At 41.7% G+C, this 16,374-nt stretch overlaps 3 protein-coding genes across 5 annotated transcripts; 2 read left to right on the plus strand and 1 right to left on the minus strand.

Annotated features, from left to right (window-relative positions):
• Positions 1 to 235: 235 nt before the first annotated feature.
• On the minus strand, positions 236 to 6,063 carry LOC149035760 (uncharacterized). Its single transcript, XM_089191381.1, has 2 exons — positions 5,926 to 6,063; positions 236 to 4,367 (listed from the first exon to the last, which is right to left on the minus strand). Exon 2 carries the CDS (start codon positions 3,538 to 3,540, stop codon positions 2,947 to 2,949), a length of 594 nt encoding a protein of 197 aa, XP_089047507.1. The 5' UTR covers positions 3,541 to 4,367; positions 5,926 to 6,063; the 3' UTR covers positions 236 to 2,946.
• Positions 6,064 to 6,731: 668 nt separating this feature from the next.
• Positions 6,732 to 7,725, plus strand: LOC149035761 (uncharacterized). The gene is made up of 2 exons (XM_089191331.1): positions 6,732 to 6,888; positions 7,040 to 7,725. Exon 2 carries the CDS (start codon positions 7,297 to 7,299, stop codon positions 7,723 to 7,725), a length of 429 nt encoding a protein of 142 aa, XP_089047457.1. The 5' UTR covers positions 6,732 to 6,888; positions 7,040 to 7,296.
• On the plus strand, positions 7,723 to 15,407 carry LOC113679283 (tyrosine kinase receptor Cad96Ca). Of its 3 annotated transcripts, none has more exons than XM_089191377.1 (11): positions 7,723 to 8,116; positions 8,573 to 8,597; positions 9,091 to 9,139; positions 9,859 to 10,963; positions 11,469 to 11,609; positions 11,992 to 12,182; positions 12,820 to 12,942; positions 13,156 to 13,226; positions 13,535 to 13,575; positions 14,169 to 14,265; positions 14,860 to 15,407. In XM_089191377.1, exons 4-11 carry the CDS (start codon positions 9,958 to 9,960, stop codon positions 14,999 to 15,001), a joined length of 1,812 nt encoding a protein of 603 aa, XP_089047503.1. In that variant the 5' UTR covers positions 7,723 to 8,116; positions 8,573 to 8,597; positions 9,091 to 9,139; positions 9,859 to 9,957; the 3' UTR covers positions 15,002 to 15,407. The 3 variants fall into 3 exon arrangements, with proteins under 3 accessions (XP_089047503.1, XP_089047502.1, XP_089047504.1); XM_089191378.1 differs by lacking the exon at positions 9,091 to 9,139 and adding an exon at positions 9,174 to 9,194 and having other exon boundaries at positions 7,730 to 8,116; positions 10,436 to 10,963; XM_089191376.1 differs by having other exon boundaries at positions 7,723 to 8,597.
• The last annotated feature ends 967 nt before the right edge of the window (positions 15,408 to 16,374 follow it).

Genomic DNA, 16,374 nt, shown 5'->3' on the forward strand with positions numbered 1-16,374 from the left:
AACAGCCCGTGTACACATCAACCTTGACACACGACCGTTGAAAACCAAGTTGGTAACCCTGCCTCCTTTTTGAACTGAGCCTCGCCGGGGACCACACCGTAACTTGGCACCCGTGGTGTTAAGACAATTTCTTCATGCCAAGTTACAGTGTGGTCCCTAGCGAGGCTCAGTTAAAAAAGGAGGCTGCCTGTGGCACATCACGCATTTATGTTATGCTAAGGCGAGTCAAGAAAGAAGGAAGACATGCTAGCGGCCATATTGATTATTTATTCCCTAGAGCAGAACCGAGTTCATCCGGGAACTTCAGAATACATGACATAATCATATCGCGAGTAGCGCAACGGTAACGTGACATCCCCCCTCTCCGAATCAAAAGAAAATACAAAAAAGGAATGCCTCTGAAATTTGACACAGATGCAAACCAGTGTCTCAGAGATATGAAAATGGGAAACAATTATAATAAAAATGTTCCTCCTGTGAGGTAGTATAAGCATTGTTTATGTGCGATACAATCCAGCTACTATGTTTTCTAGTAAAGGCTAAAGTCTTCAAACTTCTCTGGCTTGCGAATCAGCCTTCCTGATCTGGTAGTTTGCTGCAATCGTGGGGTTGGCTGGTCAGTACCAGGAGAGCTCTCACTTGTTGGCCGCTCTTGGTGCTGTGGTAGGGGCTCTGTGAGGGGCAGAGGGGTGTGGCATTCAGCTTGAGGCGAAGCTGCTGCTGGTGGTTGATCTGGCTTAGGTAGAGTGGTGGTAGTAGAATGGGCCGGTGTTTCTGTTAGGAAAGGTTGAGGGTTCCTGTGTCTATGTTGCATGAACGTGGCGATGGATTGTCGATGACCTTACCATAGAGCCAAGGAGCCCCCCGTTGAGATGGGTGAGGCTTTGCATAAGTATATGAGCCTAACGGTAGTGGTAACAAAGGAGGTTGTGTATACTTGTCATATTAAGCTTTAGAGGCTCGTCTGCGGAGAGTAGTTAAGGAGCTGACTGTCAAAGGGTCCGCAGGGTCCGGCTTGAGTAGGTCTTCTGAAAGTGGCAGTATAGAGTGTCTGCCCATTAACCTCTGGGCTGGTGAGAAGGAGTAGCCACCAGGAGGCGTATTTCGAATGTTGAATAAAGCCAAGTAGACGTCGTGGGACTTCTTAAGAGTAGATTTGGCATCGTTTACAGCTGCTTCGGCTTTGCCGTTACTGCGGGAGGGTGACGAGGTGATTACTTACTGAGATAGTTGATGGCTCCTAGGAATCTGCGGAATCCTTGTTTGTCGGTTGGAGTGGGCATAGCAACTATAGCTTGAACAGTGATCGGGTTGGGCTGAAGACCGTCTGTAGTGATAACATGACCCATGAAGGTTGCCTTGCGGACAAGAAATTTCATTTTGTTAACGTTCAGCTTAATGTGATCCTGCTCGAACCGCACAAGTACAGCAAGGAGGTTTCGGTCGTAGTCAATTCTGGCTTCAGTATCAGTAACGCTGCAACCCGGGATTAGGATATCGTCGGCAATACTAATGACTTGGAGACCTTCAAGAACCATTTGGATTAGACGCTGCCATTCCTCTGAGGCTGAAGATATGCCAAATGGTATTCCAGTTCATCTGTAGCAGCCCCATGTGTAAACATGGTGGTCATCAGAGATTATCTTAATGTTAAAGGGATGTTTGGAAAGCTTCTTTGACTTCTATCACTGTCATGTATTTCACCCCCTGTAGCTTGTGGAGATTCTCTTCTAAGACTGGGATGATGTATTTTGGACGTCGTATGGCTTTATTGAGGGTCTGCGAGGAATCTAAACAGATCCAAATTTTCTCCGGTTTGGTGGGGGTTGGTTTTCTCCCTCGTATGACCATGTTAGAGATCCAATGTGTTGGTTGGGATACTCTTATCAGTTGGCCTGTGGCTTCGTAGGTATCCAGAGCCGCTTTTATTGCGTTCACTTTTGAGATGAGTTGGCGGTGGATAGGAGCGTGAATGAGTTTGATGTTTGGGTCCAGGTCAAAATCGACAGGTTGGCCGAGGTAGCCGAGTCCGTGAAAGAGCGAGGTGCAGTTCCTTGAAATGTTTAGGGTTAGAGTTCCTAGTTTAGGCCAGATCCGCATTGAAGTGTTTGGAGGTGTTGGGGGTGGCCCAACCAAGTAGGGTTGAGTAAGGCTGATTGGTCAGTGTCAATAATTTGGGAGGTAAGGTTGCACGAGGTGCTACCTTTACTGGCTTGAAGGGTGACCTGACCAACAGGCTTGATTGGTGGACTAGCATAAAGTAGTATCACTGTCTTTGTCGGCAAAATCTTAGCCCAGGGCATGTTGGAGAGGTGGCTGGATGGCAATGTGTTACAGGAAGCCGCTGAATCTATCTGGAAGGGGATTTATGTGCTGTTTCAGGATTATGAACTCTTCAAGTCTAGTAGAACGAAATGGCCTTTGGCCGCCGGTGGCGAGAGGAGAAGGGATGATGCCAATGCAATGGTGTCAGCATTAGAGGTTTGTTTATCTGAGAGGGTGAAGCAGCTCTCATATTATAGACCTTCCTCGGGGGGAGTGTAGAAACTTTCCTCTTGCTCAACCATTCTAATGTTTTCACGCTTGGGTTCCAGTGGAGTAGGCTTTTGGGAGGTAGGTTTCGAGAAACGGTGGTCTTTGGCAGCCTGTTGGCAGACGTTTGCAAAGTGGCTAGTTTTGCGGCAGTAGTTGCAAGTTTGTCCTGAAGCTGGGCATATGTTACAACAGGGTCTGTTGGGGGGTGTATCTAGGTCTATTAGATCTGCCAGCAGAGTTTTGGCTGCCTTTGTTGAGGGGCGTAGATGTGGTGTAGTGGACCTGTTCTTCTACGGTAGAATTAGCCAACATGTTTGTGTCTTGTGCGGCTTCGAACTTGAAAATAAAATTAGCGCTACTATCATATGTGAAAATCATCCTATCCGTTTAAGACAAGGAAAAAACTGCTCATTATTCTGCATAAAAGTAGAGACTGAGTAGAGACGAAGATACGGCTTGACTTACTACAAATGCCAGGGTGAAAGGTGGGTCCTCAGGTTTCCGCTGACCATCTCTGTAAAAAATATCTTCTCGGAAACGGCTAAAAGATTCGTTGAGACCGAAGAGAAATTTGTCCCTCATGAATTCACCTGTGTTTACACCGATAGAACAGCATCCTGCGGCGGTACGTACTGCGGTTTCCAATGCTGAAATGGAGGTTTGGTATGCTTGTGACATTTTCGCCCAGAAGTGGTAACAGTCGTGCATCAAAGTGCTGGCACCAACGTAATGTTCCTTGATTTTTAGGAGCCAAATCCAGGGTTTTCCAGCGTCAACGGTTGGTATCTTGGATGCGATAACGTCGTCTAGAGTTTTCCATTCAGTGGCAGGAATTGCACTGCGAAGGACAGCTAGTTCGAAGGGTCTCTTCGCGGCGATGAAATGATCCACCGTTTCGGTGAGCCTGTCTTTGGCAGAGTTCCTGTGGCCTTCGAGCAAGCAGTAGTCATGAAACCGGGTTTCCCAGTGACGGTGGTGGTTACGGTTATCGCACGGCTTGTACATCGAGGATGGGTTTGTCGTGTTTTGGCATGGCGCGAGTGATGAAATGTTGTCGAAGCTTGAAGTTGTTCTTGAAGTAATTGTTCGGTTGTTTGGTTGTGTGTACGAGTAGCTGGCTCGGTGTAATAAACGGAGGCTGGACTCTATCCCACTCCTGACACCATGTTATGCTAAGGCGAGTCAATAAAACTACCGACTAAATACAGGAATGGCTCCGATCTGTGATTGGATGATAAAAATAGTAAAAGTTAATAAGTTAACATATCAATGTCAAAACGCCGATGTGTCAAACAAGAGAGAAGGCAGAGTCTATTTTTTCAGCGAGGTCGTTCAGCGATATTCCGGCGATGAAAATGTCATCCGCTGCCAAGCTCCGCTAACAAAATCAACTAAGTCAGTTTAGGTGGACGATCAGAGACTGGAGCCATTCCTATATTTCACCGTTGACAGGAATGGCTCCAACTCATGCGTATATTAATTTTTTTCGTCCCGGCTAAATAATTTATACACTGAGATAAAAAGTGAAAGAGCAATTTATTAGGTTCTTCTTATGTTGAAGTCTACAGTGCTTGCAAATGAAGCCCTCTTTTATTAATACAGGGCCATGTAGTTCCTAAGTTTTAAAATAATGCAGCAACTACATGTCACGTTTGGAAAATCACGCAATGTTGCGTGACGCTGCTACCGATGTTTACAATATGCTCTGCTGGAGAAATATAGCTTGGCCGCAATCGAGGGAGTTTTTCTCGTGGAAAACTGATTTTCTAGGTAATTGTTCACATGAAGGACAAATCCATTCATCGGGCTCTTCATCTGTTTTTGCACGACACCTATAGGAAGAAAGTCGCGGATTAATTTTTCTTGGTAATTTCTAACAACTCCACTAGACCTGAATCAAAGTGCTCTATGAGCAAACTCGTGAATTGACACATGAGTTTTTGGATTATGTTTAATGTTATCTGGTTTAGGGAATTTTGTGGTTGATTGTCGTATCTAGAGTACAAGCAGCAGTTCAGTGTTCGCTAATGTAGCAAAGAAACAAAGTAATTGAAATTGAAATGATCATTAGGGTTGGGTCCACCAAAAACCGAGGGCCACCAGACACCAACTTCGTTGGGGAATCGAACCCCACCTCGCCAAAATTAACACACACACTCCAAAAATTGAACACACTCGCTCACAAACCACAGAGACACAAAACCAAACACACACTGCTGACACAAAGACCCCCGCACAGTATACCAGAGAAGGAGACCCAGCGCAAGAGGTCACACAACCAGAAACAACACAGACCGCCCAGATTAGGGCCTTGCAGCACTAACACCTCCGTGCAGTACACCAATCAAGGAGACCCAGCACAGGAGGGCACAGAACACAAACAAACAGAACACAATGCCCAGATTAGGGCCATGCAGCGCGCGGAAACCGGTTACAGGGCAAGGGAGAGGTGACCATCAGAGACGGTGGCGACGACTCCACGGGCACCCCACTGACGGTGGAAGAAGCGACGACGGCGAGCAGACTGAAACCGCTTGAAAAAAATGGCAGGTGGAATCTCAAACGAGACTTTACCCTAGCGATCACCGCAGCAGCGCCGGGACGAACAGCACGGAAACGAAGGTCATTACGGGATTGCCAGATAAAATACTTACAAAGGTTCAACAAATACACAAAAATACGGGGGGTGACAACCAACTCGTCCGAGCTGAAGCCAAAAATAACATGTCGACAAAGAAGAGCAAGGCACATGAAAGAAAAACTGAACATCAGCGACTGGAGCCAGGAGAGAACACTCTGAGCAAGGGGACAGAAAAAAAAACAAATGCTCCAACGACTCCCGGCATCTTTTGTTGCTTCACATAGGAAAAACACACGATACGAAACGTAATGATCGATTTTGTCCTTAATCTCACGCCATAACAGAAAAGCTTTTGAACATCTGTAAACTCCGTGCGCTTCGCAGTAAGTGATATTTTCAATGAATCTTCGGACTGTTTTCAAGTTCAAGGATTGTGAATTACAATTTTATGAAAAACGAAGGTTTTTCTGTTATTTCAGTGTGAATCCTAGCATGCCTGCCAGTCGCTGGCGCCGCTTGTTGAAACTAAAACAAAAAAAAACACTCTTTTAAGATTATCATTGGCTTCTTTTTCACCCCACCACTATTCTTAGCAACAAAGGTCGCCATTTCGTTTGTTTATTGCTCGCCAAAAAACTATCAAATGTACTCAAAAGCCTAAAATCGAAAAAAAGTTTACAGGAATCGACCAGTCGAGCGAGCGAGCGAATGCTCTTCCCCACATCGTATCTAGAACTCGCTCTTGCGCATGCGCGCAATTCACGAGTTAAAAAGGAAAAAAAACAAAACCAAAAAAAAAAATGTCTTACCAGTCAGACCAGTGGCAGCAGCTCTCGCACTGAATCATGTCGAAGTACTTTGACGGTTGGCAGTGATGGCAGAACCAATCTTCGAACAGTTTTCGACTATAACAAGCACTAACACCTCCGTGCAGTACACCAATCAAGGAGACCCAGCACAGGAGGGCACAGAACACAAACAAACAGAACACAATATAAAATGATTATATAAAACTTGTTTTAAAATTAATGAAGGCCGTTCAATAAATGACACTGTATTGGAACGAGTATATCTCGTTTGCTATTGTATCACACGACTGTTTTAGACAAGTTATTTCTACCACTTAAATTTAAGAAAGAATGAGTAGAGCATAAACCACGCATCCTAACCTCATTTGCCAACTGCTTTCCGGGCATCATCTTAAAAAAAAAAACCTCTTCAATTTTTTACATTTGAAAATTTTAAGCTAAAACAGCAGCTCCCAAAATATATCTCTCACCTTGCCTAAAAAATTTTTTAAAGAAATTTTCAAATTTTCACAACTTTGCCTATTCCTGCTCGTAGGTCCAGCCAAGCTCTTATAGTCATTGGCCTCCGCAATAGCCGTTAACAATGGCTTATAAATATAGGCGTTTAGTGTTAACTTGTAAAACTCCCTGAAGAAGTTTACGACAGTTAGACAAACCGCGTTAGAGAATAAAGAAGTATTACAACTACTGTTCGCACCGCGCTGCCCACCAGCTTGGTTTTAATTTTTTTACATATTGTTTAAAAAATTATTTAAAAATTATTTTAAAAAAAGGTTAATAAACGCTTGAGTCAGAGCTATTCCTGTCAGCGGTGAAATACAGGAATGGCTCAAGTGTCTGGTCGTTCGCCTGAACTGACTAAATGAGTTTAGTCAGTGGAACTAGTCAGCAAATGACTTTTCCATTGCCGGAATATCGCTGAACGACCTCGCTGAACAAGAAAGGCTGCCTTCCCTTCGCTACGTAAGTAACCATTTCTTGTTTGACACATCGGTGTTTTCACTCGCATTGATATTCCATTGTTCCGCTTCGAGACACGTGGTTAACAATACTCATGAGCAAGGAGTTAAAATAAAACTTATTAACTTTTACTATTTTTATCATCCAATAACAGGTCGGAGCCATTCCTGTATTTAGTCGCTAATGGAAGACATGCTAGCGACCATATTGATTATTTATTGCCTAGAACAGGGCAGTCTCTCATATACCGAGTTCTGAAATAGCTAATAATTAACTGATAGATGTAGCAGAAGGGTAAAGTGAGGACCAGAGGAACAGTGGGTATAGAGGACCAGATGAACAGCGGGAACAGCGGGAACAGCGGGAACAGCGGGAACAGAGGACCAGAGGAACAGTGGGAACAGAGGACCAATGGCAACAGAGGACCAGTGGGTACAGAGGACCAGAGGGTACAAAGGATCAGAGGAACAGTGGGTACAGAGGACCAGAGGAACGGTAGGAACAGAGGACCAGTGGGTACAGAGGACCAGGAGAAATATGGGAACAGAGGACCAGAGGAACAGTGGGATCAGAGGACTAGTGGGTACAGAGGACAAAAGGAACAGTGGGAACAGAGGACCAGAGGAACAGTTGGAACATAGGACCAGAGGAACAGTGGGAACAGAGGACCAGTGGGTACAGAGGACCAGAGAAACAGTTGGAACAGAGGACCAGAGGGTCAGTGGGAACAGAAGACCAGTGGGTACAGAGGACCAGAGGGTTCAGAGGACCAGAGGAACAGTGGAATCAGAGGACCAGAGAAAAACGTTTCATGGTTATCGTAGACAAAAGGCCATATAAACATGAATGAGTGTAAGGCCAGAAATTGGGTTGTTTTGTAGGTGAATGGAGAGAGAGACTACATGACTGAAGCTTCTCGGCCAAGAGAACAGAGCTGGGAAGGGAAGGGGCACAAAGTAATGACCGCGGTTAGGTTCAAAACCGCGGACATGTCAATTTAGTGTACCAATCAAAACTTCACCCCATTTCCCAGATGTTAACTGTTTTAAATTTCATTCGACAGAGAGTGAGAATGCTCTGACTCCAATCTTCAGCAGCAGACAAATAGACGTCGAGTCCCCGTGGAAAATTGAATTAATCATTTTAATAGTAGTGGGCATCATATTTTTCATACTAAGTGCAATTGTGGTTGTGCGAAAAAAAATTATCCAAGACAAAGAAGATGGTCAAAGTAAGTAACTTAAAGCGTGCCCTTCGATGGAATGTCGTAAGACAAAAGCTGTAGTACATGATATAACAGAGGCTAATCAGGAAAAAGGATAATTTTGTACTCATATGAAATGGAGTCACCTAGAGTTCAAAACAAAAATAGGCAAATTGCCTCTAAAGCAAGAAAACACAATTCATTCGAGCCGCCATTGATTTTAGTTTTGCATCTGATTGATTGGGGAGTTATTTTAGAACAATCACAGAGCAGAGTGAAGTAAACTATAACAATTTAGATATCTTTTAAATAATGCATGCCTTATAAATAAGTTACATATAGCTTAACCATCAATGATGAAGAAGACAAGGATAAAGCTTTCAGTCTTTTAAAGACGTGAAATTACTTTAGAGTCAAAGGGAACGAGAAATCTTCGTTAAAAAGAGTAACAATTTCTCTATTTTTCTCTTCAAAACTCCATAGGACACCAAGATTTGTGGAACGGAGGGTAGGTATTCAATGGCGAATTAATCTTTACGAGGCATTATTCCAATATCTTTCTGTCTCTTATCAACGGGAAATTGAAGAAATTTAACCATATGATTTTCAGCTTTCTTTAATTTTGTAGATTCGCTGGAAAAAGTCGAAGTTCAACGAGTTAGACATAAAAAAAAATATATGTATTAATAATGGTAATAGGACCGAGTGGAGTCCAATTCGTTCTGTTGTTATACGAGGGATTGGTTTATCACGAGGTGTCCGCTTACAGCCAACTGTCCGATTACACCTCTACAGAATGTTCATTGAAAAATGAAACAGCTGATGCACCAATCATATTTGAGGAAATTGTAATGGTTATGATTAAATACTGTATCAATCAATGTTATTTTTTCATTGATTAGGATAAGTACTCGAATTGAACCAAAAGTTACGTCCGGTCGATGAGTTGATAAACAACAAAAATATAGATTTTCATTATTTGATGTGTATTGCTTTTTCAGGCAAACCTCATTGCTTTCTAATTTACAAGAAAATTCTGCATTTGATGAGGTGGGGAAAGAATAATCTGTATGGTCTCTTTTAGTGTATACTAACACGGCTCAAGGCGTTCAAGGCGCGCTCTGATTGACCTCTTAAACGCCGAACATCCCTTGTTATTCACTTCGGAGCAACTCGCAGGGGATTTAGGCCGAAATATCGTAATCGTTACAGGAATAAATAAGTTAAGATCATCTTTTTTTGTGCTATTTAGTATATACTTAAACAACTATCCACCTCTGAGTCAGAGTCGGTGGTTAACGTGAATAATTGCCTCGCCGCTTCGCGGCTTGGTAAACACCCACAGCAGCAGCATTCATCTACCACAAAACTTTCTCTACTTCGGTGAATACTTATAAGCTACCATTGATTTAATCCAAAGATTGTTTCACTATTACTATTTCCAGTTGTTCTCATTGCCACAAAAAGGTCGAATGCTCCATGATAGTTTGGTTTTGTCAGCTGAGTTGATAATGCGAATTAGCCACCATGAAGAGATTAAGGTCACTTTTGTTGGAATGGCATCCTGAAATTCAGTCATACCAAGAACAAAAACCGATCCATACACAGATCGACTCACTACAAGTACCACCCAGTCCTGAAAAATTGAAGAATGAGAATTGCTAAACTTACTGATATAATAGTTTTTATCCTTTACGTAACCTCATCGCCTCCAGAGACTTAAATATCTAACCTTCAACAACATCAATTTATAAATAATTTGTTTGCAGGTTAATGAGAGTTCTTCAGAAACAGAACCAGTGACGACAGTGGTGACTTCACTGGGACTTTCACAATCCTCGTTGACGAGAGAACAACCAGTATCAGCTATGGTGGCTAACACTGAGGAAGGAACAAGAGAGAGACCCGAGATGAGCTCCGTTGCTGCTGCATGCTCCTCTGGTCAGCAGGTCATGTCTTTAACGACGTTTTCCTCACGTGAAAATTATGAGAGTTCTTCAGAAAGAGAACCAGTGACGACAGTGATGACTTCACTGGGACTTTCACAATCCTCGTTGACGAGAGAACAACCAGTATCAGCAATAGTGGCAAACACTGAGGAAGGGACAAGAGAGAGACCCGAGATGAACTCCGTTGCTGCTGCATGCTCATCTGGTCAGCAGGTCATGTCTTTTACGACGTTTTCTTCACGCGAAAATCATGAGGCGTTGCACAACTCCACTGAAGTGAACGCCCAAGTTGCAGCAGCTCCAAATGCAGGGAATGAAAACATTGTCCAAGTTCAAGAGGAAACAGTCCGATGTCCCGACACGTTCAGAAACAAACCTCCAAATAACACAACTCAAGGAGTGAATCATTCAGAAGATTACCTGCAACCGGTGGAGCACTTACGCTTACAAGCTGCGTTTCAAAACGGAAATAGCTCCCGATGTTGTCGTGGAAAGATACAAACCTTGCCTCAAGGTCGTCCTGTACCTAAGCCTAGAGGAAAATTGTCCACGTTTGCGGGAATGACGTCAAATTCACGCAGGCAAGGGTTTCAACAACGTGCAGATGTCGAACGAGTTAACCAATCAAGGTTCTGCACTCCTCATCCAAGAGTTCTACAAAGAGAACACAGTTATCAGAATGATAGATGTGCAGCAACCCCGTATGAGAGCCCAAGTTATCCACAATCAGTTTTACCTTCTACTTCCAGGAGGGAGTCACCATACACGAAAGTGCAGAACATCACCAACTGGGAAGTGCCCAGCGGACGCCTGAGACTATTTAAAAGGATCGGAGGTGGAACATTCGGTCAAGTGTGGGAAGGTGCTGTGTTGGATGTGCGTAATACTCAAGGCTGGTCTACTGTAGCTGTTAAAATGCTAAAGGGTACGTGCTACTGCTAACAAAATATAAAAATGCCTATAAATCCGTACTGACTATCGATAGCTTTTAAGGCGAAAGGACGGAGCACTACATCTAATACCTCATATAATTCTCTCAGAGGTACTTGCATGCACTGCTAAAAATCTTAGATTCGTAAATGATATTTAAAATTTAAGATTCATCTTCGTTCTCTAATGAGTGAGGAATTAGTAGCATGTGCTGCTGGATCACCAGTAACAAGAATTGATAGAGGCACATTTTAATGCAAGCAGTACTTCTTCAAAAAGAAGGAAAGAGTTTTGTGTCGTATCAATAAGTTATTGAGGAAGTCGCAACTCAATCAGAAAAAACTCTTCATTTTTGTGCAAGGATATGCTAGAAAGTAAAAGCCTCACAACAAAAACTTTGAAACGAAAAATTATTTGGACCAAGTTTTCTGGAGAAACGAATGAACAAGATTAAGTTAGAAATACTGTAACTAAAGTTTTCGTGACATTCGCTGTTCTAGAAAATTCCTCGAAGTCGGATCGAATGGATTTGTTGTCAGAGCTGGACTTGTTGAAGAAACTTAGACCTCATCCTAACGTGATACAATTGTTGGGCTGCTTGACTAAAGACGTACTCCGATGTAAAGGAAGGCGTGAATTTAGTGAGTTGGATTATTTCCATCCTACATGCGCGAAGTAAAGATATAGTCGGGAAGGGAAAATTTTGTCTCTGTTGTATCAAAACTGAAAAATATGTACCCTGAAATGATTTGATTTCTTCGTTTGCTATTGTTGCTTCTTTGTTTGTCTGTTTGTTTGTTTTTTTCATAACCACACCCGGTTGCGTTCTTCGACGAGACGAGGAGACTGGGACAGTCGTTTTTACTTCAGAAATTTCAAAAACCAGAGCTGATCGGAAATAAAAAATTATTTATATAAACGGCTAAATGCAGTTATTTGATGGCCAGTGTAAGAAAATCGATCTTTGTCAGAATGCCATTGTATAACTTTAACTCCAAGGATTCATTTTCTTTGCACATTTAGGGCCGCCTCTTGTTATTCTGGAGTTTGTCCCTCATGGTGATCTCCTTGGATATCTGAAGAAAAGTAGAGGCGAGACAGATGACTACTACGACGTTAAATGTGCAGAAACTGCATTGAAAATACCAACAGAACAACTTTACAAATTCGCTTGTGATATTGCCCGGGGAATGGCGTTCATATCGGCTCACCAGGTGTGGTACTTCACTTAATCTGTTCCATTTTTAAGACACGTGATATATTTAACAATTGCTCAAGGACATATCTAACGATTAAATATCTAGCCACTGCCACGGTGAAAAGTTGTGTAAGTATATACTAAAATACTCAGATAACATAGCACAAAAAGATGATTTTATCTAATTTATTCCTGCAACGATTACGATATTTTCGGGCTCAAATCCCGCGCGAGTTGTTCAGAGGTCAATAGCAAAGGATAATTGGAGTTTGAGTAGCCAATCAGAACGCGTCTTCAACACCATCCACTGTTTAGTATATACTGAACTCGAGTGTACACTTCGTCCATAAGCGGTATTTCAATTTTTTTATACTTCTAACTTTCATACTACCAGACATTTCATTCTCATGTTAAGAACGCTTGAGAGGAAACTAACTAAACATGGACAAACACAAAGTTAAGAATTAAGAATAAGAGGTGCAAGTCTTTGTCAAAATTAAAAATACAACATTTCAAACTGAATTGAGAAAACCTTCGTGAAATTCAATTCTCAATGAGTAACGATTATTCAAAACGATGGAGATGAGAAATTTATTACACGAGGTTAAATACTGGGCGAAATATTATTCATCAAATTGTTTGTTCACTTGTAGTTCGTTCACCGAGACTTAGCAGCGAGGAACGTGTTGGTTGGCGAGGGTCTGCACTGTAAAATCACTGACTTTGGAATGGCGAGAGATCTTGGCAAAGATAAAATTTATGTCAGGAGGTCCAATGTAAGTAAGCATGTACCCACTAACAGGTGCAGTGAGTGCGTGCTGCTCCCCCTCACCCCACCCTTCCGCGACCTTTCAAATTCGTTACTTCTCAGACTTTATAACATCGATCCAAGTATCTCAAACTTATGGAAGTTAGAAATTTTTTGACAACTGAACTTACAAAACACTCATTCTGGTTCTATGTTAAATTTTTATTGCGTTATTTCATAGGGAGTTGTACCAGTGAAGTGGATGGCAGTTGAATCACTAACAAAACAAGTTTTTACCCCAGAGAGTGATGTGTAAGTAGATTGATGAGCTTGAAGTAAAAGTGATAACACTTTCCAAAGGAATATTAACTCAGCGCCCTTTTTAAAAATTCAATGTCTCTTTAGCGTGAAATCAAATCTTCATGTTTCCCGCCCGACTGTTTCCTGCTGAGCAGTAACCTGATCATGCAAGAAGGCGAGAAAAGTTCTTTGTATGTGATAGATTTTTCGATGGTCTACATTACAAGAGACTCTTCGCAAACTAAAAATAGTGATAATCGTCTGAGACAGATAGCGGTAATATAATACAAATATTTTTTTTTGTCTTTCCTTTTTTTTAGGTGGAGTTATGGAATCGTCCTACATGAGATATTCACCCTCGGTAATTGGAATTTTTCTAGGTTTTTGGGAGACTTGAGGTTATTTGGACTCGGAGTAAGAATAGTAAGATGGCAGAGAAAGCCAGAGGAAAACACGATATCAACCTAACTAGGTCACTTCTTGTCGAGGAGGCCTGACAATCACCCGTGTCGGGAGCTGGTTATAGACTGTTAAACTGGAATTTCGAATGCGATCGTGGGGGGCTGCTATCGAACCTGCAAACAGAAAGTATCATTGTGATCAATCGGATGTGGGTAGTCCTGGAAAGAACAATGCGAGTGAAAGTCATCATCAGAGGTCTCTGTGACGGAGATTCGAGGATGTTGATAAGTCAACCATTGTCACTGACAACAATCCTTTCCAGAACTACTCTAATCTAGACGTGTAGACTACACAATCAACTGCTGCTTAAGGTTTCAAACCTTTCACTCTACTAAAAAGAAAATTTGCAAGTCTGTTATTACTCAGTACTATCTTTTCTACAGAACCTTTTTCTTCAGCTTTCTGAGAGCTGACATCTTTTAAGTTCTTCGCGAGCATACAAACTTCTACTCTTTTTCTGAGTCAAATATGCAGTGTTTTTTATCTTTGCAGGGGGGAACCCTTACGATGGAATGAGCGGACAAGAAGTCTTTACGTACGTGTCGCATGGTCATAAATTGCGAAGGTCGTCAGGCGTGAGCCGAGAATTGTACGTAGAATCACGTTCCATCTAGATTCACACGTATAAATAGGCCTCACTTATAAATAGGCCTATTCATAAGTGAGACCTTGACCTTGAAGAGAGAGGCATAAGTTTTCTGAACCAATCAAATGGCAAAGTAAAGCAAAACCAATATAATCCGGATAACTTTCGACAATCAGTTGAAAATTGCTGCATTAAAAGCTATAGTTGAGTAAGTGTTTCATACATGGAAATAATGCTCAAAAAGGCTCTACTGACCTGAGGAATGTATTTTTATTTTACCTTGCACTCGTATAAAACACCGGATTTTTGACCCAACAGTTCAAATCGTCATACTATTTGTTTTTTTTTTAACAAGTCGCTGGTTATATGGAGAGTAAAGACTGACTCGTGACTTCACAGATATCTTTAATTGGTTACGTCTGTGTTTACATAGTAAATCACAAATTCCCCTGAATTTATAGCCGTTTTGACAGTTGGGTTTTTGGTTTTACCCCGCGAAAACTGATCAAACTGATCATTAAAGCAGAAAAAGGAAATGTTTCTTCATTCATTCGGACAACTTGTTATCTTAACAACATGATCACTTGATTCCCACAGGTATAAATTGATGCTTCAGTGCTGGGACCAAGAGCCATCTAGGCGACCGACATTCGAATCAGTTACGTCGTGGATGGAAAATTTAGCGCATTCTCACTGTACAGAAAGTCGGAATACCTCCCAAATTATAAGCTGGGCGTAATTTATATCAATGAACTTTTACCCACTAACAAGGTTGGAACAGAAAATACTTCAATACCAACAGGGAATGGAAGTCTTGATAAATTTTTCTGGCTTTAAATTACCATGTCGGCAAGAGAAGATAATCCTTTCTTGATGTTAATCGCGGTTCAAGGTTTTTCCTTTAGTTACGTTATCCAGCAAAGAGGTTGGAATCAATTATTGTCTAAATTTTTACATCACAGAATCGATACAAATAACAATTCCTAGGTTGGACGGCATTCATATAGTGATGCTTACGTTTGTTTTATAGTTGTACAAAAAATAGGTAGATTTTAAGTATATTATTATATAAAGAACTTTATTTCTAAGTTAAATACGGTTAAAAGTATTAGTCGTACAAATAAAACATATGAAAATCTCTTAAACTGGTTCACATATTGGTGAAAAGAAAAGTTAAGTTCACTTGGCATGAACAACATGGAGAGATGCCAGTCGAACCCTTCACAGTGTATCTGATTGCCCCTTTAATCAAATAACACTGGGTGGCCCGTTTACTTTGGCTCCTGGGGAGTCCAACCGACTGAGTTGCTTCACCAATGAAGCTGAATATAGGAATGGAAATGATCAAGAAACACTCCCGTAATGATCAAGAAAACACTGCCGTAGAATCTAAACCTGGAAGTCCCTGCCATGGCGATGGTCCAGGAGGGGAGAATGGTGTGAGCTCAACCAGACCTATCTTCCTTTTTTTAAACTCAAATATTTTTTCTTTGATGTCAACCAGAAAATTTACTTCTGGTGTGTGCCATTGAAGAATTCTCCATCAGAAGGTGCACGCAAACAGTTTTACGTCACTTAAGTCGCCTCAAAACTAACTCAGATATCCTATTTCATACTTTGCTTACTTTCTTATCCTATGCGACAACTGATGTCTTGTTATACGGAATTTATAGGGAATTCTTTCCCTATTATAGCCCATAACGGGCCAAAACACATGGATGGTTTTTGAAAAAAACATTTTTGGGTGTCTTGGATGCATGAATTCTTCATAATCGTGATCAGAATTTCATATTCCCGGTAATATTGACCCGCTATATACATGATATCGCCAATCAGCTGCTAACACGTCACTTGCCTTCCACGCCACTCAGTCAGGTTGATGAATGAACAGCGAAGTTTACACCATTCTCGATCCAAGGTCGTTTGCTGGAATTTTTTTCAGATTATGGCTGCCAAACCACTGAAAAATCCCTACTGCCTAGAGAAAGTGACGTTCAAACTTTCCTAGAAGGGAGAGAAAACCAAAATACGGAAAGAAAAACCGAAAATTGTGTATCCAGTGGCTTTGGTAATGGCATTTCTCGCGGCTGAGAACGAAAATTGACAACTAGA

The sequence above is a fragment of the Pocillopora damicornis genome, chromosome 13 (genome assembly GCF_964200805.1).
Source record: "Pocillopora damicornis chromosome 13, jaPocDami1.2, whole genome shotgun sequence".
NCBI lineage: Eukaryota > Metazoa > Cnidaria > Anthozoa > Scleractinia > Pocilloporidae > Pocillopora > Pocillopora damicornis.

What these genes read in the sequence shown, in the direction of transcription:
- LOC149035760 (XM_089191381.1), bottom strand. Translation starts at nt 3,540, where the DNA reads ATGTACAAGCCGTGCGATAACCGTAACCACCACCGTCACTGGGAAACC.
- LOC149035761 (XM_089191331.1), top strand. Translation starts at nt 7,297, where the DNA reads ATGGCAACAGAGGACCAGTGGGTACAGAGGACCAGAGGGTACAAAGGA.
- LOC113679283 (XM_089191376.1), top strand. Translation starts at nt 9,958, where the DNA reads ATGGTGGCTAACACTGAGGAAGGAACAAGAGAGAGACCCGAGATGAGC. An exon ending in AGCTGTTAAAATGCTAAAGG is followed by an intron (nt 10,964 to 11,468) that starts GTACGTGCTACT and finishes TCGCTGTTCTAG; the next exon opens with AAAATTCCTCGAAGTCGGAT. An exon ending in CGTTCATATCGGCTCACCAG is followed by an intron (nt 12,183 to 12,819) that starts GTGTGGTACTTC and finishes GTTCACTTGTAG; the next exon opens with TTCGTTCACCGAGACTTAGC.